General features: G+C 44.5%; 1 protein-coding gene and 1 long non-coding RNA gene across 4 annotated transcripts; one reads left to right on the plus strand and one right to left on the minus strand.

Moving 5' to 3' along the window:
* Positions 1 to 318: 318 nt before the first annotated feature.
* Positions 319 to 14459, minus strand: WNT16 (Wnt family member 16). Its single transcript, XM_048065694.2, has 4 exons — positions 14205 to 14459; positions 13892 to 14112; positions 11809 to 12095; positions 319 to 3513 (listed from the first exon to the last, which is right to left on the minus strand). The coding sequence occupies exons 1-4, from the start codon at positions 14291 to 14293 to the stop codon at positions 3049 to 3051; spliced, it is 1062 nt and encodes a 353-aa protein (XP_047921651.2). The 5' UTR covers positions 14294 to 14459; the 3' UTR covers positions 319 to 3048.
* On the plus strand, positions 13123 to 23202 carry LOC106044531 (uncharacterized). Of its 3 annotated transcripts, XR_007163912.2 has the most exons (5): positions 13123 to 13801; positions 14887 to 17554; positions 18520 to 18674; positions 19969 to 20030; positions 22722 to 23202. It is a non-coding gene; the product is annotated as an uncharacterized lncRNA (long non-coding RNA). The 3 variants fall into 3 exon arrangements; XR_001212325.3 differs by lacking the exon at positions 13123 to 13801 and having other exon boundaries at positions 14846 to 17554; XR_010828851.1 differs by lacking the exons at positions 13123 to 13801; positions 18520 to 18674 and having other exon boundaries at positions 14846 to 17554.
* Positions 23203 to 25304: the final 2102 nt, after the last annotated feature.

Raw genomic sequence — 25304 nt, forward strand, 5'->3', positions numbered from 1 at the left:
CCCCCCGCCTTCAAGCACACGATGCGGGTGCAGCTGAGGGCTGAGCAGGGACCCCTCCGACTGCACCCACTTGCTTTCACCAAGGTGCTGCCCTCCATGCAGAAAGGGTAATGCTGTCCCCCACAAAACAGCTCCCTTTCACTTCCCCAGGGGCAAGCTGGGTCCTTCTGTTGCCCCTGAAGCTTCAAATCCCTCACACATATTTGTCCAGACATAGTAGCCCTCATAAACTACGTATAGTTTTATAAACCATGTTGCCATGTCTCTTTGTTGCTTTTTATCACACTTAGAAAAAAGAAATAAACTTCCTCCCCTCAATCCAGAAAAAAATCTTTATTAATAACATTTATTATTATTATTATTATTATTAATCCAGATGACTGCTCTGCAGCCTCAATTAGGAGCTATCCAAGCAGGCGAGAGACACCCTGAATGCGCTGACCCTGTCGTGACTGCCCGACTCCCCAGTTCAGTGCTGACCCACACTGAACAGTTCCTGTTCTGACCCACAAAAACAGCCTATTGAGATTTGTTCTCCTGGGCAAATCCCTGAAGCTGACCTCATGCCCAGGAGCCCAGGACCATTTCCCCCCCCCGCCAGAAGTTAAGGCCTACTAAGAAGTACATCATAGGTGATTTTCCCTACTTGAGATCAGGCACGGAAGAAACTTTAGGTCAGGTAGAAGCTAAGGTAATTTTGAGGTACAGATCAGTGCTGCTTCAAGAGATGATCTCGATCCCCTTGCTGAAGTCCCAGCAGCTGGTTCCTCCTGGAGGCCTGTACAACAAGGCGGTGTTGATCTCTGTGCTGATCTCCGTCAAGGCACAGTTACGAGCAGTCTCACGTGGGACACTGAGGCACTTGTGTCTGCCAGCAGCTCAATGTAGAGCACACTGAGAGGACATCTACACCTTCATATCTATAGTGACCAGCAGCACGTCCATGTAGCTCACAGACCCATTGTGGCATCGCCTGTAGTGACTGTGGGGTTATTTTCTGGAAGATGGGAACAACCATCTGAACCCTTCACAACTCCACCTCAGGATCTTCCACCAGAATGTGTCCTCCCCATCCAAGCTTTCACAGGAAGATTGTTGAATCCGCCTCTGACAGCAACAGGAATGCTGAGCACCCTTCTCATAAATAGCAGATCTGGGTAGGTCAATGAAGAGAAATTGGGCCAGAAGCGGAGGGATGGTCCCCAGCAGGTAAAGGGCTTCTTCTGTTCCTGATACACCACATAAGGTACCAAAGTACCAGAGCACAGAAGATTTTATTTGCTCGCTCCTGACCTACACACCCAATTAGAGTGCCAGGGAATCTTTTGAAAAAAAAGTGACTTTTAAAGCCTCAACCAAAACCTCTAAGCTGATTTATTTCTAAACACTGCCCGCCAGTGTGGAACAAATTAAGGGACTGCAACCCCCAGCTAGTTCCCTTGATGTCAGTGGGCGTACTGCCACTTACCACTGAAGTCAGAATTTCACTGTATGCAAAATGGATTTAAAAGAACAGAAAAAAACTATACAGAATAGTAAATAAAGGTTCATTTAAAATGTCAAATAAGTGCTTCTCTTCAGTGTGTCACTTCTCTTCAGTATTAACTGCAATAGTTATAACCATCCTGATGGTAAGAAAAAGAACATTTCTGTAATCCTCTGAATAAGTTCCCCCTGCACATGCAAATAAAAATCAATTAAAAACTATTACAATAGAAACAAGTATCTAATCAGCAAGTGTCAAATGCTGTAATCTTATCACGTTTGTTTTGGAAACCTTTTACATAACTTGCATAATTTAAATATTTACAAAATATAAACTTTCTTGTCTTATCAAAAATAGGTCTTTGCACATTTAAACAACAGAAATCCTTTCACATGATGTTTTTTTAAACCAGGAATTGTATCATTGCATAAAAATAAACAACCTTTCACAGATGTAAAATAAAATTAAGCCAACATATGGAAAGGCAGAAGATGTTATCAATAACAGTAAATATTTCAGTGGTGTGAGCCAATCCTTAAATTACATTGTGCATTGAACTTACTTAGGACATTAATGAGAAGTTCTAGCTCTTATAAGAGAAAGCAATCAATGTTCTTAAAATCTTTCATTTTCTGACAGATTTCTTTGGGCTGAATCCCGTAAGGTTAATTGTGAAAATGGTGGTGAACCACCAGCAAGATGGTTGAACGTGGCAGGTTAATACATGCAGTCCAGCAGTGGGGTGATGACTGGTTGACTCCCAGATTGTGCGTTCAGGTACTGAAGAAATACCTGTGAGGAGCTGTACTTCCTTCAGATACCAAGCTGTATTTCAGTCCCTCCTCAGACCTGGCCTTTGTGCATTTGAAAGACAACTTACACAAAATCCTAAGGTTGCTATTTGGCACACCGTTCATGTTCATCAAACTGTGCTCTAGCCCCTCTGCTCCAGACACAGCCCGTTTCAGGCCAAGGGACCCTCCTCTCCCACCCCACCAGTGCCCACTTCTGCAGGCACAAGTTTCTGGGTACCAGATGCTTTTCTGCATATGATGCAAACAGCTTTTTGAACAGTCACAAAGGAAATGCTTCATGGTGAACAGCTGAACATTTCCTGTAACCTGTAACTGTGGTTTTGGCTCTTTTTTTGTAAGGCCTGCAGAAATGAATTGTCCAGTGGATCCATCTGATGTGTCTTACAAGCCTCTTAGCCCTGCATTCTCCAGCTAACAACCTTGAGTTTTCTCCATGTACCTACCGACCACATTGATCTTCATACTGTAGCTATTCAAGACTTAGAAAGGTTTTAACTCTAGTGTGGAGTTCAGATGTGCCATCAGGAGTCCTTTCTTGCTATTTTAGCTGTCCTTGTGTGCAGGCTGCTCTTCACTCAGTTGCTCTTTTGTACACCAAACGTTTGGACTGCCCCTGGTTTGGCAGTGCCCATTCCCCCTGAGGCTGATCCCCTGTAATCCCACATGGTAAGAGCAATTGCTGCTTGAGCAGCGGTTCTGTGTACAACACAGTGCAGGGTGATCCGGCTCCATTTTCTGTGCTTAACCTTATTTACAGGTATGTACGTCAGTCATGGTCTCACACCGCCGGCAGCGCACATAGCAGCACCAGACAAACTTGCAGTCGCACCTTTCCACGTGCCTGACCACGTGGGTGTTGTACCCGCGCCCACAGCACAAGAGGTTGCAGCCGTCGGGTCCCTCCGATGTGCGGTTGCATTCCCTCCCCTGAGTCCCAGGGATTCCCAGCTTTGGATCTTCTACACAGTAATTGGGCGATTTGTTCACATACAGCAGGTCTTCCTTCTGGATCGGTATTTTTCGCTGGCTTTTCTCTTTCCTGCGCAACTTTTTTTTCAGTCTGTCTGATATCTGTATGCTGTTTTCATACTTATCCTTTAAAAACCGGCCAATCTTCTCAAAGGAGGACATGGTTTTCCAGCACGTCTTCACAGCACAGGACCCAGAAACACCGTGACAGCGGCAGTCCACTGACATCAGCTTTGCTACAGCCTGAAAGCAAATAGAGAAAAACATTTGGATGTGGTCTTTCTCTCATTAGGAATACGGGTTAACATCAGTAACCCAGATGCTTCTAAGTATTTAGTACTACTGCTGCCATTGCCATTGCACTGATTGGGAAGCCAGGCCATGGAAAGATATGTTTTATGAATGAGGTTTCCACCTCTGAACCCGCAGTATGAGAAGCCTAATCACAGATGGCTGAGGCTGGCAGGGACCTCTGGAGGCCATCTGGTCCAACCCCCTGCTCAGCCAGGGACACTGGGAGCAGCTTGCCCAGGATCATGTCCAAGTGGCTTCGGAAGATCTTCAAGGAGGGAGACTCCACAGCCTCTCTGAGCAACCTGTGTCAGCGCTCAGAACATCTCCAGAAGTGCTCTGCATGTGCACTATGCCATTTGCCGTAACTGATCAATTGGTAAACACAATAATGAAAGCTTGTATTTCTGGACAGCTTTTCTTTCTGAAGTATCCTAAATACCCAAAACAACGTGTTCTTTTTCACAGTGTCCACTGAATAATGGGAGCGGAAGCAGGGAAAGGATGGGTAACAGCACTGTTCCTAAGATGGAAGAGATGTACTGAGCTTATCCATGACATCTTCTAAGAGTGCCTTTGGGCTACCACCAAGACCTCTAAACAGTCCCAACACAGTCTGTAGCTGAGGTGACAGGAATGGCTTGAGGTTGCTCAGGAGTGCCTGCGTGACCAGCGTTGCTCAGCAGCCAAAGCCACTGACCCTGGAGGTGCCCAGGAATAGACCCGTGCTGGGAGAGCAGGTGGATGCCCACGTCTCTGAGCTGCAGGGAAAGGCCATGGAAGGTGTCATTATCGCTCTGCAGAGGTAGGTTCAGCTCACCTCTGCAGCTGAATCACCTCAGTGCTTCTTACAGTCTCAATGCCTGTTCCTGTAATTTAGGCACACTAGTACTGTCATGGGTTTCCAGTGTTTAAACGCCCTTAGATAGGCTACACGACTATGCCCTGATGGATGCCAGCACTGGACTGTACAACGAATGTCCAGCTAACAGTGGGAATCTGCAGCCTGCATTCAGCTTTCAACACACAAGAATTTTGGCACAGTTTATATGAAAGCAAATCTCAAAGAATTGGAATCTGTAAACAACCAGTAGTTTCCTTTATCTGGGACTATAATCATAGAATCAGAATATCCTGAGTTGGAAGGGACCCAGAAAGGTCAGTGAGTCCAAATCCTGGCCCCACAAAGGACCACCCAAAAATCAGACATATGTTAAATAATACATAACATAATAGTTCAATCAGTCAGCAATCAGTATAATACTCCCTTCTGGAATAGCTAATAGTCATAGTATAAAATTATACAGTTAAGATTTGTGACACATCCCATATTACAGTTAGGAAAAAAATTAAAGAAAAAAAAATCACATGCAAGATATAGCAAAGGACAAGGTATCACGATTTTGTTTTGTTTTGTTTTACCTTTCCATGAACTGTACTCTTTGTAGCCATCCATGGACTCATATGGGCTGTTGGTTAATGGTGTGCAGAGCCCATGTTACAGTATGCTGTTTTATTAACCTTCTACCCCACATTTCATTTCCAGAATAAAGGCAATTGGGAAATTTAACAGAAGGAGTGAATTTTAGTTTTTCTTGAAACTTTTCATGCAGCAAAGCCAATGCATATTCAAATTATTCCTCTGTGAAAGAACCAGTATTTCCCACAGAGCGGAGAAAATAAAAAAACTTTTGATGCTGTTTATTAAAATTCATCCTGTGTTCACTTCCTCCACAGCCCCCACAGATTTTAACCATCATCAGTCTGCCTTCCTCAAACTGTTTTAGGAAAGAGGAAAAAAAAAATCTAAAACCCTCCTCTAGTTTTCCTAGAGAAAGAAGTTTAATTAGTGCCTGTTCTTGAGTCCCAATCCTGCAGTTAGAACAGAATCCTGGAAGTCTACAGAGGCCTCCTGACCCTCTGCTGTTACCCATGACCAGAAATAAACTCAAGGCCCAACTGGCTTATTTGTAGCTCAGTCAGCACATCCAAGTTTTGGAGCAAGTCAAGACATGGAGCAGATCAAACAAGCTATTTCTACTCCATGTGTTAGACCGAGATTTTTTTATCAAGGTAAATGTGGTCACTGAAGTTTGGGCTGAGTCCAACATGGTTAAGTCCGTGGATTTCAGTGTGAATTGAGGCCTCCCAGAGCGTTCTGCCCAAGAGATATTGACACAACCCCGTGTAGGTATTTGCATGTAACTCTACAAACATTATTAAAAATACACATGACCAAAGTGTTTGCTTGGAGTCACATCTTTGGTGAATGAATAGAACTTACTTACTGGTAAAGGTTACTATGAAAGCCAAACAAGCGAGGCATTCAAAGAACCATTAGCAAGAAACAGCAGGTGTATACCCTGACTTAAAACAGCCATTAGATTTTGCAAAGAAATCTGGTGAAGTAATGCACCGATGCAGGAGATATTTCCAGGTGCTGTGGATTGCTTTTGAGACTGGAGATTTTTCCCTACCCTGCGAAAAGGAAGACCAGTGCAATAAGCAGATCCTTACCCCAAAGCACACAGCCTCTTTCAGTGGCAAATCAACTAGCAGCAATTTTTGCAGATACTTATCTTTCCTTCACAGGTTAGTTTCTGTTTAAGAGACAGACCTGACTTTGTGCTCATATCTTCAGAATCTATCAATAAGGAAATCACTGGGTAGTCAGAATGTGCATCATTAAGGCATAACAGTGACTGAGGCAGATGAGAATTTGACATCCAAAGACAGAAAACCTTTGTTAGAATACATATAACCTAAAAAGTATCAAGGAAAAGAGAAACACAATATTGAAACACAGATATTACACACAATTTACAAACAGAAGGGATTTAATAATATTTTCCATTTTCTAATGATTATTTATTTGTATCATGGTAAGTTTTTGGAGTCTCAAAGTAATTTGAAACCATGTTGTGCTATAAACCTTACATAGTTTCAGATACAACCCTTGCCTTCACTGTGGTATGACAAGGTGCTAAACAGGGAGGAAACAACAGGGGAAAAATGCACGGTTTGGTTTGTTGGGGGGGGAGGGGGGGGAAGTACTTCCAGGTCTGATAGAATAAAGCACAGTAAAACCTGGATGAGGCAGAATGATCCAGAAATTGTCTGGGGAAGCATTGGACATGTCTGCTAGGTACTATGAGTGAGTTACTTCCATGTGGGTAAGTAGCCCAGCAGGTGACACTCAGAAGTCTTTTTCTGAGGATAAAATAATGAAAGCTAGAAGGAAGTAGTTTCTAAACAGGAGTGGAAAATGATGTTGGAATCTCAGGTTAATGTCAAAATATAAAAATACAGCATATAGTAGCAGTGTATGGAAGATTGGACCAGTGCAAGTACTACAAATATGGTTGCAGTGTAGAGTCACTGGGAGCATCCACAGCAGTTGCAAACATCTGCATTCCTGTTTTGTGTGTCTCTGGCTCCTTGCATGAAGTTTTGATGCTATCCACTTTAAAACAATTGATGGTGTCATCACAGATGTGCATGACCCCAGGCTATTGCTTCCCAGCTGCAAGGACGAGCAAATTTTCTAGTTGGACATATGTGGGTCATCTCTGCTGACAGCACTGGGAGCTGAAATCTTGCTTTGTTTGATCACAGAACAGAGCCCTAGATCTCAGTCTGTCCCGTGAACTTTAATGAACAAACTCCCAAGTTGAACATCTGGCAAAATTTAGGGACCAGGAATCTTCTCTTGCTGTGTTCTTGGAAACAAACCTAGGACAGTGCCTACAGAGCCAGCGCAGCCTTCTGCTGGAAAGTGGTTGCAACACACGCTGGTGCCTCAGTGGTGCACAGAGACACTGAGAGCATGACTTCCAAACTGGCTCCCCAACAAGCGCTTGGTTTCACACCTTTAGATTCACATGGTGAACCTTTTCAGTTATTCATGGAATACTGTGACAGGAGTCTCCCTAAACAACAAAGCTTCATAGAGAAGTTAGGAGGAACACTACTAATCACACACAGTGTACAGATGTGTCCATCAGTGCGGTCTGGGACAGTTTTACAGTTTTCTTAGGCTGGTCATGAAACTAAAATGACTTTTGGTTGTGATAATGGTCAGTGTTGAACAGAGACAGGTCTGTGAGTGTCAGGCTCAGCCATGAGCCCACCGGCGGTGGTTCCTCTTGCCCTGGTTGCTGCTCGCTGTCCCTGTCTGTGATGGTGCTGGCACAAGAGTGTAGGGTTAAGTGATGAACCGGACACAGTGGTCAACACTGATCTGTGTGAAAAATTAACCTGAAAGAAATATCATTTTTAACGGACTTCCTTTCACTGATCTAATATAATTAACAGAGGGAGCGTTGTGGGGTGGGAAGGTGTGGCTACAACAGGCGGATGGGAAGAAAGCACAGATTTGTCTTCAGATTGGGATCGTGTTAGTGGAATCGTAGTCTGTATACCCCTTAATGCCAATCCCTGCTGAATAACTCCAAACAAAGCTCTCCGTTTGCAGGCACTGTTCTCAGCTGTGAGGCAGGGGCTGCCACTACTTGTTTTGCAGTGAAAGCCTACACTTGCCATCACGTAGACTAATTGAAGCCACTGGTAGAAGAGAGCAAGAACTTCATGAAGATAAGCAGATGTCCTAATGGAGGTACAACACTTAAGAACAGTTGCAGGCTGTTAGTGGGTCTGGTGCCAACCCACAAATACCTATAAAAATAAACCTTCTGATGAGCCAATCTATTTGCATGTGGGAATACAAGTACTGAAGATCAAATACATTTCCACTAGTGTGTAGCTGAACAGAAACTCTTCTGTGAGTGGAAGGGTACTACTAGAATAATACTCAACCCATAGTGCCTGACTCACCTGTCCTTTTATATAAGGCAGCTCACATATCCACATCTAAGTACCCTGAACATTACAATGCCAAAAGATGATGACCATTCATCTCGTGGCAGAATAAGGAATAAAATCTGGATCTTCTGAGCTTCAGGTTAGTACCATAAACAGTGCACAACTCAGTCAAAGCACTGGTACTCATTTAGAATCGGTTTATCTTAGAGTTAACCATGAGACGTAGACGTATAAAATAGCATTTAGTATGGAAATAGGAAAGGAACAAGAGAATTCTCCACATACCAGTTCCATGAGTTACTCCAAACAAATACGGAAGTATCGTCCCTGGAAGACTGCTCTTGCAAGACACAGAACCAGGAACATGATAGTATTTATTACAAAAGGTCATTAGGTACCAAAATATATTGCAAAACATCCTTCCTGTAAGCCCCAAAACATGAAGGTCAACATTTTCCAACATCACATTGTCAAGGATTTTGAAACTAAAAAAATCGAGCGTTCTGCTAAACTTTACTTCAGTGATATCACTGTCGGAAATCACAAGTACCAGCAATAAACATTCTCTTTCACTGTAAGACGGTCAAAATATTTGCTTTATCCTACAGTTTGCTATTAAGTTACAAAATACTTACGCACAGAAGCTGACTAAATACTCTGTGTATTTTCATCCAAGATAATGAACAGTAAACACACCATTGCTAGAAAATGACCAGAGCTAAAATCCTCCAGACTTGCAGTGTCTAAGTAAAGCTAAGTAAAGTGTCACAGAAAAGGAATGAGCATATGCATCATGTGCACAAATGAGCCCACAAAAGGGTACTTTGAGAGCTTTGTTGCAGACCTCAGAATTGTGAAAAGCCTGAAATCCTACAGGGTCCTCTGGGCCTGAAGGACCCTGTTAGGCTATGGTGGATGAAACCAGGGAGCTGATCCAACTTTAAAGAAATCAGCCCCAAAAGAGAAGTTTCTTTTCTAGGCTAGGGGGATGGAGGCATGCTGTTTATTAAAAATGAACAGTTCCTTGGTAGGTTTCACAGAGCATGACCTCAGGCAGCGGGGCTGGCACACCTGCGGGAGGCAGCTGTAGCCCAGCCTGTGCAGGAATGAGTCCTGAGCACAAGATGGTGCAGGAGAACAGAAGCAAATGTTGTCACTGAAGGCAAGAGGACAGCAAACCGCTGCTGCTACTGCTAACCTAAAACTAGAGGCAGAAGAGAGAACGGGATTCAAGAAGACCTGTGTCACTGCCACCTAAACTCAGAAATAACATCTCTTTTTCTCTGAAGGTGCTTCGAACTGCTTCCCTACGTCTCCACTGTCACACTGATGGAAGAATATGGCACACACTCAGTTTAGTTTGACTTAGTCCAGAGACTGATGAAAAACACCGAATTCCTGGAAATGAGTGATATCAAAGAAGTTTAAGTGCATGTGAAATGCAGATTGGCAGGACTGGGCTGAAATGTCACTGTGACTTGTCATCCACTTTCTAATGACAAAAATGACTATCAAAATAAAAATGCATCATATATTAAAAAAATCATGAACTTGAAGAGAGATTATTTTATGGACATTATTCTATCCTCCCTTAGCTACCTCTTCTCTACAAATGTGATTAATAACTCTGCTCTTTCCATAAGGAAATAACCACTTAATCTCTTGTTCCTATTATTAATGTCCCCTACTACACAATACCAACCACTGTTCCTTAGAGATGATTTAGCTGACAGACATCTAATTAAATCCAAAGTAACTGTTCTCAGCATATACTCAGTTTTAAAGTTTATTTCATAAAGTCACAGAATGGTTTGGGTTGGAAGGGACCTTAAAGATCATCCAGTTCCAACCCCCCTGCCATGGGCAGGAACATCTCCCGCCAGACCAGGTTGCCCAAAGCCCCATACAACCAAGTCCTGATGACTTCCAGGAATGGGGCATCCACAGCTTCTCTGGGCAACCTTTTCCAGTGCCTCACCACCCTCTGAGTAAATAATTTCTTCCCAAAATCTAATCTAAACCTACCTTCTTTTAGTTTAAAGCCATCCCCCCTTGTCCTATCTCTACACCCCCTGACAAAGAGTCCCTCCCCAGTAGGCCCCCGGTAGGTATTGGAAGGCTGCTATAAGGTCTCCCCAGAGCCTTCTCTTTTCCAGGCTGAACAACCCCAGCTCCATCAGCCTGTCTTCATAGAAGGCCTTCAGGCCTAAAAAGAGCTGGTCTCTTAATGATCTTTTTATTCCCATCAATATAAATTAATTAAATAAAATATATTACCTCATAAAATGTAAAAGCAAATTTACTTTGAAACAGGTTGCAATGGTATCACCATGGATCTCCCTTGGATATGGTGGATTACTGTGGCTATTCTCAGATTATGGCTGATAGGAGAAATGTTTTCAGTACAAACCACCCATGCTTTTTTTCTGAAATTACATTTACAAAGGAGTCCATCAAGTATGATCAAGATGTGTGGCCAAAAACAGAGAGTCTCCATTTCTTGTCTTCAGTTATATCTCTGTCACCGAGCTGAACAGTTTTAAAGAACTACGGGGCCAGAGAGAGCCATTAAACACGTACAATGTTAAAAACTCCAAGGTAAAGCAGAGAAACTAATTTTAGAGGAAGAAACAGAACCCAAGTCTCTGCCGTTGCAGAGGTAAGCCTCAGCCACCAAATTACAGACTCACATCCCCTATGTTGGCTCTTTCTGCCCCATTTATTCCTCTGCAGACCAGCACAGGAGGACCCAGCGTCACACACACACGCCCAATGTTTGACGGCAGGAGTGTTCCCTCTGTAGCTGAGGCTTTAAAGTCTCTTGGGCAGAAGAAAAGCTGTCTGAAGCCTGCCTCCTCTCACTTCTATGATGAGTGCCCTAATCAGCGGGCTACTTTAACCTGGGAGTGTCATTTCCATCCCATCTTTTAAAAGAAAAGGTTAAATCTTGATTTCCTCTTTGAAAGACTCTAGACTTCTGCTCTCAGATGAGGACCCAAACTGTGGATCCCAACTGGGTGCTGATGCCTGGTGTCCAGTGTGTCCGCTTATTCACCATTACAGAGAATGAAAAATGCAGGTTGCTATAATGACAGAATATTACAGAGAATAAGGGAAAAAGATCTTCAAGTATTATTCTGAGAACAAGAATCATTACAGTTTGCTTGGAATATGACCTATTTGCGGTTACCCTGATAAGCACTCCACATCTAACTCGGCCTTTGTGGATTTTATTTTAACCTGTGGAGTTTAGTTACTCAGTCAAAACCAGCTTTGATTCTGGGTTTGTATGTGTCTGCTTTGGAGGTGTCAGTGCGGTTCTTGCCACTTGCGCCTGCGGTCAAGGACTGCCCGTGTTCGGCCAACGCCGTTTTGTGACCAACACCAAGCAAGTGATGGCTCCCGCGCCCGCGTGGCGACACGTACCTGCCTCCCAGCCTCGTTGTTGTGCCGGTTCATCGCCGCCAGCCCGCTCCCACTCTTGCCCGTTACGTTCTTCACGGGCACGTCCAGGAACCTCCTGCTGAATGACATCCCGTAGTGGATGTCGTCCGAGCAGCCGCCCCAGTGCCAGCCCTCGCTGGCCGAGCCGCCGCTCTGCAGGCTGGTGTCGCAGGAGCACTCGGTCACGTTGCCCGCGCTGCAGGACCGCGTCACGGCGTGCACCAGGCCCGCCGCCGTCACCGCGTGTATGAACGCCGTCTCCTTCGTGCCTGCAAAGCAACGCACGGACATGTTGCCTCACAGCCCCCTCAGATCACCTTCCTGGCGGAGCCGGAGAAATGGATTTTACTAGCCAGAGCATTATTAAAAGGGAACGGTTATGAGTTTAAAGTCATCACAGCTTGGTCTGCGTCGTTAACTTGTTTAAAGCTGTAGATATTCACATCTGAAAAAAGACTTCAGGGACTATTCATGTGACCGTGCTATTAATTTTGCTGTTTCTGGCTGCCAGTACTATGCAATTTCTGGTAACTGCTTTCTAAATCTGGTTGGGAACTTTATTTGACACAGAAACTTTTGAGCCAATTAAGTTTTAATCAAATCAAATCAAAACAAAACAAACAAAACCCCACCCAAACCTAGAACCCTTTACTCTCCCCTCTGCTTTTGACTGCTCATATTAATTTGATGAAGAATAAGAAGTTAGTTCACATCTTGGAGGAGGATCTTGAAGCCACAATGATCTTGGGGTACTTTGGTACAGGTCCAAAATGTATTTCACGTTAAATTTAGTAAACGTTGAGGTTGCAGTAATTCACAATGTTGCAAACAGCCCACATATTCTTAAACCAGGCAGAAATCAGGATGGCACAAGAATATTTTGGCCATGTGCTTTTCCTATGATAATCTGGCCATGACAAAGCTTGCAGTATACTAAAACTTCATCTGTTCCTGTTAAATCATAAGAATCACGGATGTACCTGTCTGGGCCTCTTAAGCCTCTCTGTAACTTCTGGCATAATGTGGCACAGAGCACAACACACTTCCTAAGCAAACCTAAAATCAATATCTCACCATTAACTGCAGCTAAAATTTCACCGTACTAATTTTCACCGTTGTAAAAACAACCTGCTATTTCCAGTCTCCAGAGCTCCTGCTCATTGACAAGAAAGTTCTTGTTCTTTTCTCCTGTTCGTGTCAGTCTGTGGTACTGGTACCATCACAAAATCTTTCCCCAGGACACTCCAGTGAAGCTCCGTGGCTTAGCAGTGTCACTCAGCTATGGGTGTTTAGGAACAATTCTTCCCAATGGCTAGAAGGATTAATGCACAGTGTATGTGTTACATATAGGAGAGTAAAAAACTTTAAATCCTTTTTTTTTTTTTTGAACATGCATCACTTTTTATAGCTTATTTTATGTTTATATGACTTTTTTTTTTTTTTCCCACTGCTGTAGTATAAAGTGGAGATTGCACAAAACCAAAATGGAGCACTGCAATACTTGATGAAGCTCACATCAATGGCTACGCTGAAATCAGCAAGCAGAGCGCTCAAAAGAAACTTGCAGGACCACACTGATCCTGCCACTCGATACAGACAGAACACCCCCACTTCTGCATTAATTCAGCATTTTCCTTATCAGCTCATGCAACGAAAGCAGCTTTGGGCTCGCGGTGTCGAGCAGTGCCGTCTAGCAGAGTGCACGTGGTACGATTTAAGGTAACTCCTGGTACGGCTGGTGCCGCCAGCAGATTTTTACCTGCAACCGAGCGACGTTTTCGAAACGCCGTGTGCGTGTGTCACTGCCATTTAGCAACCGTGACACAAGCAAGGGCACAACCCCAGCCGCCAGTCCAAGAAGAACAGCGTTTCAACACAGCTAGGCGGATCTACCCAAAGGCACCGTCACCCCCGGGGAGCGGTGGGCAAAACCCAATCGCGACAGGTCGCGACACCTTGGGATGGACAACAGCAGGTCGAGTCCCGCGTGGGTGGCTCCGGGGTGGGTCGGGGTCGCCTTGCGGGACGCAAGGGGGACACGGGGGGGGACACGGGGGCCACTCACCGCTGCTCAGCTGCTGCCCGAAGGCTGCGGGCGGGGGGCGGCAGTCCCAGCGCTCGTGTCGGAACTGGCTGCGGCACTCGCGGAGGCCGAGGCTCGCTCCCTCCCGGATGGCTGGCACCAGCTCCGGCTTCTCCCTGCACAGCTCCTGCTGCCGGGGGCTCAGCGGCGGGCTGGGGCACCCCGTTTTCTCCGGACCGCCGGCGGCGGCGATGCCCAGCCACCTGCGGGATCAGCCCCACAAACCCCCCGGTCAGCCACGGGGCCCCGCGGACACGCGTGGCCGCGGAGCCCCCTCCCGAGCCCCGCTACTCACGTCCAGGTGCCGCCGGCGGCGCCGGGGCAGAGGGCGAGCAGCAGCGCCGCCCGCAGCAGCCACCGTCCGAGGGGGGCCCCGCGCCCCATGGCCGGAGCATCGAGCCAGCCCCTCTCCGCCCCTCTCCGCCCCTCTCCGCTCCTCTCCGCTCCGGGCTGCAGGGACCGAGGAGACGGCGGCGAGTGGCGGCCCACTACTCGGCTCTGCCCCCCGCGGGGGGCGACCCGGCCGTCGGAGGGCGCTCCCGCGGCGGACGGGCGGGCGGCTGGGGAAGCATGGGCAGAGCTTTATTCCCGGCAAGGTGAGAAAGTTGCCTTTGGTGGCTTCTTTCCCCCCTCCCGGCCGGCCCCGGCTCGGCCTCCCCCGGCCGCGCATTGGCCGCCTGGGGGGGCCGGGGCGGGCCGGGGCGGGCCGGGAGAGCGAGGGCTGCGGTGCGCCCCGCAAACGCCCCGCAAGTGCTCCGCACCCAGGTCAGGCCGGAGGATGCTGCCCGGAGCCCCTCGGAGGCTGCCCGGAGCCCCCCGACGGCGATGCTTCTTCCTCCGGGCTCTGAAGCTTCTGCCAGGGGTGCCGGCGGGGCTCCAGGCGCGGCAGAGGAAGCTCGGGGTCTGCGGGGATGTCACCCCAGAAAGCAGAGGGGGCACACATTCCTAGTGCTCATAAACTCTAACTTGTCCCACAGGTTTTATTTATGCCGCCCAATGCTTCAGCAGCATGAGCTAGCCGGCCCTAGATCCAGCATCGCTATTCATTAGAGCAGCGTGAGTCCACTCCTCCTAACTTCAGTGCGAGTCTTATCAACTCCCGATTCAATAATTGCTACTTACTGGCGTAGACTGTCACGTTAAAAGCCAGCAAGGCGGCTCGCACCAGCAGCCTGATGCAGGGCTGCCGCTGGCACTCCAGCCTTTCAAGCCCTCTTTGATCACGGTGCATTGCTGCTTCCCTCTGAGTGAAACACCTGCACCGCAAACAAACCGGGTAAAATTGGCAGCCCTGTACAGGCTTGGATTTGACACAGTTGTAAATTAGTGGAATAGCTCTTGTTGACTGACAAGAGCTCTAACTGAAGAGCAAAATCAATCATCTCGACTGGCAGATGTGCATGATTTTAAGAGTACAACATGTAGAGAAATAATCAGACAAATGTGTTCCCCCTGTCTTTTTCCCCATGGATGTGCTGAGATATTTTAAGAGTGTTGGCTGAGGTACATTCAGGTCTATAAAACTTTGTCTCCGTCCTACTTTGCATTCAATTGCCTGCTCTTAAAGAGTCTCCATAGCATCGCCAGCTCTGGGCATGTTCCATATGACCCCATGAGCTATTTAAACCTTCCGATGCAGCTTGTTTCTGTGTTCTGAATTTCAGTCTGGAGAACATCTGCTTGTGGTTGCACAGAAACTTAGTCCAGAGTGAGGGAGAGGGATGGAGGACCATGCTGCAACACAGGGACCAGCCATGAAACAGGCCTGAACCAGCCAAAACTGTGTGGGTTGTGTCAGAGAATTATCTAATTATTCCAGGACACATGGTTCATTTTATCCTCGTTGCTGCTTCCTGGCTCCACCTACTCAAGTTAATTCAAAGCCCTGATCTAACAGCAGTGTATTTCTTATTGCCTTCTTGATCTACTTTGTGCATTTATTATCGATTGTGATTTTTTTTTTCTTGCCAGTTCTTTTAACTGGGCTCTCCTCTGTATTTCTCTTTTTTTAATTAGTCTGAAGCCTTTGATCCTAAATTCTTATATGTGAGCTTTCGTCTGAAAGCTGCAGAACCTTATATTCTAATAACAATTTACATAAGATTTAAATTAGAAAAATATTGATTTCAAAAATTCCAATCCAATTTGGGTCATATTTTATATATGATATCATAAATAAATTCTCTGTTGGGATCCCATATGCTGGTATCTGATTTTGTCTACATTTCTTGCCACAATATCCATGAAGTAGTTAAGAAAATCTTTTGATCATACACACTGGTGTAAAGTAAGACAGTTGCAGTCTGGATGCTAAAGAATAAAAAGTGTGAGCTACCTCTTGAGATCATCCAGTTCAGCCTCTCTCAGATGCTGGCAGCAAACCACGTTTTTCCACAAACATCTGATTTAAAGAAGTTTGGATTACTAGATGTGTTTGCCCTAATCCCCCACCTGCCTCTCTTTCCATGTTTCCCTTTCAAGCACTCTCTTGTTGCCCACAGCCCCTGCACCTCCTCTCTGGCTGTTTCAGCCTGGTCCCCCACCAGGACCCCCAGACTCTTCCCTCCTCCTGCCCCCATCTCCCTCTCTGCCATTTGCATCACCTCTCTCCTTTGTTCCCTCCAGCAAAACCCTCCTCTCTGGGCAGGAGCAGCACGCACGACAGTGCTGGTGCTTCAGAGCCCTCTGTTCTGGAAGGCCATTCCCTCCATCACAGGCAGCGACGTGAGTGTTTGGTACAGACACAACGAGCCAGACTCCAATACAAGGTCAAGTTCCAAGCCTGGGTGATCAAAATTTGCTACAAACCAGGGAATATAAATTTGGTTTACTGCCTATCTTGCATTCATTGTCCAAGGTGGGGCTGTCTTTGCCTATTCATAAAAAAGCACCTACATTTTTCTATTTTAAAGAGAAGACAATAAACTGTTGTTAAAAGAAAAGAAAAAAAAAAGTGAAGGAAATATGTCTCATCTGAGTGGTGTTTCCTGACTGGACATTTAATAATCTACTTTTTAATTATGATGCATGTGATCTTGACAGAGTCAATTACAGATAAGCATTTTTTTTTTTTTGATTCATTGCTAGATAAAGAAGAATAGTCTGTTGTGCAGACTTCGTGTGAATAAGCAGATCACTCAACAGATAATGTGCTTGGAAGATGGACCAAATATCTGTTTAAAAGCTAGAGGCCAGTGTTGTCATCATAATCAAGGCCTGCTGGCCTATTTACTGGACACTAGTACCTCCAAAGTTAAACACCCTTGTTTCAAATTATTTTCCTTCTCCTGGAAGTACTGATGCCCAGCACAGGCACCAAAAAATGAGTACAATATAGCATACTGCATTATCCCACCTATACGTACGGGTCCTATCATCCAGCAGGGGCATTATCGCTTTATCTTAATGAAACGAGAACAAAGAAGCCCATCTCCCAAACAGAAAAATCTCCCATAATCACTAAATCAGATCATTCCTTCAGCTGTAAAATTTATTGTGTCTGGTGGTACAAATTATGCCTCTAATTCATCAAATGTGCTTTCAGTCCATCTCAGTACTTGGCTGCACGATGACATCCATCAGCACCAGGAGCCAGGAAGGTGCTGAGCCTGTGCACAGAAGAAGCTGGCACCATTTCAGCACGAGGTACTGTCATCATGGTGTGTGTATGTTGGCTGCAGCAAGCTCCTCTGATGGAAGCTCCCAGGCTGCTTCCAGGTATCTTGTACCAGCAGAGCCCTGAAGCCGGTGTAAAGGTCACAGGTGCTGTTCAGTCATAGACAATTCCAGGTTGGAAGAGGCCCACTGAGTCAGCAGTTGTGACCTGCTGTGCATTCGCTTACCAGTGCCGGGCAATACCCTGATAGTGCCTCAGGTGCCAGCGCACAGCTCTGCACCCTGCTGGGATCAGGGGGCATCGATATCGTGGCATCTACAGAACCTGGAGGCCTGGCCCACCCCAGCCTGCCTGTGCCCGCTGTGCTGTCTCCAGCCTTTCCTCCTCGGCCGGCAGGAGGAACAGAGATGTGCAGGGAGGCACAAGACATCAGGGCAGGGCTCCTTGCGCTCCTGGTGCAGTGTGCCCTTACACCGTAGCATCTCTCTGTGAGGCGATGTTTCAGCAGACAAGTCTTAGGCCTTCCATAAGGCCTGGCTGGCAGTAGTAGGGCAAGTCAGAGAGGAAAAGAGGTGTCCCTTCTCCCATTCAACCCCCCCCAGATCCCACCTGCCTCTTGTCCAGAGGGTTGATATTAACGCTGTTCTCACTGTTTTATTTATTTATTTATTTATTTATTTATTTATTAGTATGTGTAGCCTGAAAGTGTTCGGGTCCATGGCTAATGTAGACTTGGCATGCTGAGCTCACAAATGCAACTGGGACAGCAATTAATATGCACCCAGTGCGTGGTGGCAGATAGAGACCTTACAAATACATGTAATGATTTCAAAGCCACCCCTTAATATCACCTCTGTAATAGCTGCACAACACAGTGTGCAGAACCATATTTTCTATGTGACTGGACATGAAAAAAAAAAAAAAAAAAGTAGAAACAGGACTGGGAAGGCCAGGAAAGAGCAGACCTCTCACAGTCCTTTCCATTTCCTACTAGAGATCCAGAAGAAAGTTAAAGTCTCCAAGAAAGTTTCCTGGAGCCAATAACTTGGATGACAGTTGCTACGGCAGTTGCAGAGCAGATCTCCTGGCAATCTGCTTCTACCAGTGATACGCTGCCAGAGAGCAGGGGCTGGGGAAGAGGAGATTCAGGTTGGCTTTGACGTCTGCTGCTCCCCGTGGTTAAAATCTGGAGACTGCCCTTGCCAATACCCACACCAGCTCTTCAGATCTGCTCACATGTTGGGGGATCCTGGAAGCAGATCCAGGTTTCTTCTGCAGTGCTGCTGACAAATTCTGTTCTCTGACATGGACAGTGTAAATGTTGGTATTATCTAGAGTTACTCCAGAGAGAAATTTTTTGGCATAAAAATATCAATTAAAATGTGCCACGAGAATGCTGATAAGGCTTCAAAGCATAACTAAGAGGGGTGTGAAGGATGTGGAAAAGAAATTCAGGTTTTATTTCTGACTTCACCCACATCCCACTTACTACTAAAAATTAAAATTAGTCATAAAATTGCACTTGGTAACAGTGCATCTTTTTGCCCTAAATAAGTTTATCTGGCTGTTTCAAGGAGGATGAGACATGCCCTAGAAGGTTTGAGGATTAAGAAAAATGAAATTGTTTGTCGATAGAAAATTTGGTTAATGTTTTCATCATACTTAGAACAGTAATATTTAGAATTTTTCATTATTTATTTATTTATTTGTGTATTTTACACAACATTTATGAGATCAGAGGAGGGTGGGTGCTTTTGGCTAGTGTTGCAGATCTTCTAGGAGGTAAAGATGCATTTTGGTGAAAAAATTAGGTCAAGTGAAGAAGAATGCAAGTGAAGAACTAGCTCAAGGACCTGAGTGACATCAGTGGGGGAGAGAAGTCCTCTGTATGTAGTTTTTAAATCAGTGTCAGCCTCCCCTGAGGGTGTAACACGACTGTTTTGTTGCTGTATGTGGAAGCCTGCTTTGTACATAGGTTTCTGAGATAAGCAGGATAATATACCATGTATGTGTGCACGCGCGTGTGTGTGATGCTGCATTTTAGGTACAGAGCAGATAAAGGAGCTGCTCCCCAGGGAGCAATGCTGTCCAGAACTCAACCCATAATCCTGTTCCAATTGCTAATTTGTGTTAACACTTTCTACACAACACTTTATAGCAATAATTTTTTTATGTTTCATAACAGTGACATGAGTGGCATGCACAGAACTATTGCCATCCTGTGATGAGAGAACTGGGATTCAGAGAGAGATTTAACTTGCAGGTGTCAGATGGTACATCATCATCAAAACCACAATTAGGACCTCAGTTTTTAATTGCTAATTCCATGTCTATTGAGTTACTTACCTTTTGAGTGAGGATAATGATTGAATCAGAAGAATCCACTCTGTAACTCTTACAATACAAACCAGGCACTCGATTTATTATATTTTCTTTCATCTAGGTAGTGATATGCACCCGATCTGTAAAGCGTTCGGTCCAGTCATCAACCTCATCGCACCTTAGGTATGAATTTACCTACAAGCTCAGTTTCAGAAGGAGGAAATGTAGGAAGAAGCAGGGGGAATGATGTTGTGCTGACAACCACAGGAACGCTAGTGATCACTTACTACCTGCAGTGTGGTGGTGGTAAAAAGGAAAGAATGAATACCCTAATTTTTCAAGTTCACAGTCTTTCAAGTTATACGATAACAGTTAAAACATCCCAGGCATGGGATTCAGATCATTCATTACCCACTCTTTCTCCCAATTTCAATGATCTTACCTGTTTCAGTGCATTAATTTCATCTCTTCTGCCTCAGCACTTCTCCTTTTATTCATCAATTATCCTTGTTCTGTTCCCACTTACCACCTTTTGATCAGCAAAAATAATATTATAAAAAACTATATGGCTATCGTCTGAGTAACCCAAGGCTCACGTAAAGTTGTGCCTCTTCACTGATAGTGAGCGTACCAGGTGTTAAAAATGAGGGTGCCAGAAGCTCCCTAGTGAGAAGATGATCTGTACATTCATAAAGGTTCGTTTTAATGTCAAAGTTACAAGTCATTTCAAAGTAGCAGGTTTTATGTCACTTCCAAAATTTTTATTTGGGTTAGTTGTGGGAAGTCTGAATGTTCTTATTATCTGTATAAACATCAGCTCTTTCCTTGAATTTTATTAAATATTTAGTGTTAGTTATGTCTTGGAAAGTCTAACTTGTGAAAAAAAGAGCTTTTGTGTGTGTGTGTGTGTGAGAAACAAACTTGTTTTTCTGAGGTTTTGAACTTCCTATTTTATCATTTTCATCCTGAGAAATATACACACACCCATGAGGTTCAGGATCTTGGGTATCTCTTCTGTGCCACCACCTGGTTACGTTTCTCTTCTTTGTGGACATGTCTGGGAACCCTTGTGACAGACCCTGGACATTGCAAGCCTTTCTTTTGCCCATTCTTCTTTACGTCTGTCATGTCTTCTAGCCATCACATAGCACACCCTCTTCAGACACATGACTATTTTATAAGACATCACAACAGCACACTAAGGCACTGGTTTTGCATCTGAGAATAATATAAAGTCCTTGTGCATTCCAAGTGTCCTTCTCTAAAACACATCACCGATACCAAATTTCATCTGGTAACCTGGTACCTGTTTCCTGAACCGCCTTCTTACTTCATCTCATCAGTGATCCACTCCATCTCTCTTTCTAACATGCTTTTTTTGGCTGGACTTGGCACTGGAGTATTTGAACCCCCTTAAACCTTTTAGCAGCATTGTCACAGAGGGTCTTCCAGCTTTGGAAATCCTACTCTTGCTATATCACTACAGCTGTGGCGTTTATACACTGTTGCATAAGGCATGGTGGTTGTGGTTTAAAATATGTGTAGCCACAGGCAAAATGCCAAAGTCTGCAGGTTTAGACTGTCCCTAACTTATTGAACTCTGCTAAACTGGCGAGTCATCAAGTAGCTGAGGTTTGACATCTCAGCAACCTTGCAATAGCACAGGCCTAAACCGTGTAAAAGTTAGTGCTGATGGGGAAAAAATGGAATAGTTTAGGTTGTTTGGGGATTTTTTTGTGTTTTTCATGGTCTTCACACAGGTAGTGCTAATAACTATTTATTTGAAAATTTACTTTGAATCTCATCTTTTGAGATTGAACAGCTACAAGAGTCTTTAGTAACCACCATTGAAAATGGGGTTAGTGCAGTGTTTGAGAACATGTACTTTTCCCTACTTGTGCAAGCGGAGGGGACAATCCCTTAGCATGGTGCGGGCAGTGGCAGATATCCCTGGGGATTCATCCAGGAGTGTAGGGCAAGGCACCCTCCACCCAGCCCCATTCAGGAGTGGGAACAGCAGTGACTGTCCCCACTGGGACAGCGCGAGGTGTGACCCCGTGCTGCCCTGGGGGCCCAGGTGCCCCCAGGTCTCCACAAACACCAGGAGCTCTGAAGGGGGAACCTCAGAACCCCTGCAATGTGGGGTGGCAGGTCCTGACCCCTGGCAGGGGAGTCGGGCAGTTTGCTTCTCCCTCTGCCTTTCCTTGCCCATCCTGCGGGCAGGGTTGTGGCCTGGAGGGCTGGGAACTGCTGCTGGCTGCCCTGGCTGCGGTATGCAAAGGATTCCCCAGATGAAGTGTAAAGGAGCTCGCAAACACAGCTGTAAAACTAAGTGCTGCAGCGTCATAAATATCTGTTTATAATCGTGCACACAATATTGAGTTTCCCTCTTGAATGAACAATTTATTTACAACCTTGACACCAAGTTAATGACTTCTGCCTAGAAATTAGGCATATTTCTATAGTTCCAATATGCTCAAGGCAAGTGCTTTCAACCCACATTACTGCTCAAAAAATTCAATTATCTTGTAATTTGAAACTTTCCTGCCCTTTAGCTAGTAAAGGACACCAGGCATGACCATCAAGTCCTTTAATTTCTACTTTGTGTAAATATTAATCTACTTTATTTCGTAAGTATCCTTACCAGTTGCGTTAGAATGTACTGATTCTCATCAATCTGCCCCAGCTGTGCTTGGTACTTTCATGTATGATAGTCTAACAGGTGCTTCATTACAGTTCCTGATTTTTTTTTTATATCTGCAGCTGTATCTACAGAAGTGATTAGGAACTACTTTTGGATAATGACATTTGAATGTAAACTGTGTATAATTACTCAGAATTGCTTCCTAATGTCAGACTTCCCATTATCTGTAGTTTAATGGAGCATAAACCTTCTTCAGCTGAACCACGAAACCTGCTGCAGCCTGCATGGTGTCATCTGCAAGGGCGACGAAAGACACTGTTCATTCATGGACAAACATCATGATGAGATGCAACAGGCCTGGCCCACCAAATAAAATATAAAAGAAGGGAAAATAAGACTGTTTTCTGGAAATGACCTTGAAATCATTGTCTTCACCTCATCTTGTGTTTTCTAATGCTTTCTACACTTCTTTTACATATGTTGGTGTAAAGAAGAGGAAGGAAATATGCATTTCTCTATCTAACCATCAGGCTGTCCAGGATATTACAGTATGCCAGCCAATAATATAGCTGATTCAATTGGAAAAATTTGCAGAGCAACTCAGCATGTGTTTTGAAGTACAATTTAATGGATATGTAATTAAAAGCTTTCATGTACATATAGGAAGCTTGAGTGTGTGACTCAGACGCAAAAATATATGAAAAAAACTCAGTATATTTTGTTTTATTATAGCTGTCACAAATGTTATGTCATTATCATGGTTTTGGAGTACCGGAGCATTATTTTTATTTTTATATTTGAGACTGAAAATACTATCATTAGCATTGACAGCAATGTTTCTATTACTGCTCTCCTTCTGGTGAATGCAGAAATTTAGAGGAAAAAATTTATAGACAAATCCAAACCAAAAATATAACCTTAATTTAAAGAACAGAGAGTAAATAATTTGCAGATAGTTTTACCAATAAAGATGGCATGTACGTTTATAGAAACTGGCAATGCCAAACACTAGAGTGGCATATTTAGATGAGATATCTAAATACAAAGAGTTAAGTGAATCATATGTGTTCAAAATGGAGAGGAACATATTCTCAGGTCTGGTTATAAAAAGCCCAGAGCTTGCAAAAATTCCTAATATTCTCTATTTGATATCTGTGACCACTTTCAAGGAAATAAATGACAGCACTATCTGTATAGTACAAATAAAGCAGAAAAATAAGTATATAATAAGAATAAAACTATATCAGATTATATTTGCATCATATAAAGTTAACAGAAAAGTAAGTGTCTATTAGATCAGACCCCTGCAGCAGTTTTGAAGGACAAAGTTTCATTGTATCATTTCTGGCTTTAGAGGTGTTGTATATTAACTTTAAATTTACCTGCCTTACAAAAATAAGCAAACTGTTTAAAAAAGAAAAAAAAAATCAGATGTAAAACTACTCCCTAGCTGCAGAATTTGTGAGTTTCAGAAAGTGGCCAGGAGCTATGGAAATAACTTTTTTTATAGAAGTAAGCTTTAAGACACATAAAGCTGTATGCTGAGGTGATGTGTTACAAGGGAGACTGCTTTACAGTAAGGCTCCTGAGACCACTTACGCATGTGTGAGTGTGAGAGTTGGTGCAATTTATGCACCAAAATCCAGAATCTGCTATATTACAGGAATACAACTCTGCCTATTTAAATCAGGGGTCTCCACTTCACCAACACCCCACCCCACCCCCCTTAATACACAGCCACCGTATTATGACCAGCTAAAAAGGAGGACGTGACTCTGTAAATGCACCGTGTAATTCCACCTATACAGGCGCAAGGAATGTTAAAAAGGTAGATGGGACACATTTTAGCTTTTTTAATTTCCTCAGTCTTTGTTTTTTTGACACCAGCAGGCCATTCTGAATTTTAAAAAGCATGTACACAGCAGAGATTTGATGAAATTCATGCACTGGTGAGCAAAACATGGGAGGTGAAGGATGAAATGGTTCTTTTAACAGAGCATGGAAAACTGAAATGCACTCCTTCATCACTTTAGTGTCCATCTTTTCCTGCTAACAGGTTTTAGTTACATGGTGGACCCTAGCTGTAAACATCCTCATGTCTTAGTTCAGGAGGGGCATGCTGAGTCCAGAGGCTTGCTGAGGTGTGGAGGAGCCTATTGCTGTAAGTAGGCTGCCCAGCTCCCTCTGACGATCTGTGGAAACATCATGCATCCTACCTGCCCTGTTCACTGGCAAGACAGTCTGTGATCCCCATGCATGTAGCTGAGGTACAGAGGTACCTCGGCTCTCTCACAAAGTCTTCACTGCTTGTCCACCAAAATACAATTGATGGAGATCACAGCGTCACCAGCTGAGATCTGAATGTCAGTCGGCCTGTGAAGGTGGTGTGTGGAGGCTGGAAAAATTATTTTGTTCTACTGTGCACCAACAGGGTTGAGGGGGAAATGGAAAGGGTGGGACCAAGAGAAGATGGAAATGGAAAAGAAACTCTGAAAGATCTTCAAAATGGATATTAAATGGAAGGCAGAAAGAGGTTTGGGTATAAAAGGAAAAGGCTTAGAATGGGGATTGTTTGTTTGTTTGCAGGAGTGGTCAGGATGAGCCGGGAGAGCCCATGAATTGCTTGCATGCATTCATCTTCATGAAGAGTAATGTGAGCATCTAAGTAAAGCATGAGCAAATCTGAAGAACTTTGTGCTTCAGAGCTTTGTCATTTTCTGGCCATCTGGAAGCCCTTCTGGGGAGGACCTTTTTCAAAAAAAAAAATATGAGCTGTTGAAGGAAGAAGTCTAGACATGAGGAAAAGGACACAG

This window comes from Anser cygnoides, chromosome 1 (assembly GCF_040182565.1).
Source record: "Anser cygnoides isolate HZ-2024a breed goose chromosome 1, Taihu_goose_T2T_genome, whole genome shotgun sequence".
NCBI classification, from domain to species: domain Eukaryota; kingdom Metazoa; phylum Chordata; class Aves; order Anseriformes; family Anatidae; genus Anser; species Anser cygnoides.

Bases quoted from the DNA above. Each gene is read 5' to 3' on its own strand.
- WNT16 (XM_048065694.2), bottom strand. From the start codon at position 14,293: ATGGGGCGCGGGGCCCCCCTCGGACGGTGGCTGCTGCGGGCGGCGCTG. The intron at 14,113-14,204 runs GTGAGTAGCGGG...CTGATCCCGCAG, and splicing joins GCCGCCGGCGGCACCTGGAC to GTGGCTGGGCATCGCCGCCG. The intron at 12,096-13,891 runs GTGAGTGGCCCC...GTTGCTTTGCAG, and splicing joins CGGGCAGCAGCTGAGCAGCG to GCACGAAGGAGACGGCGTTC.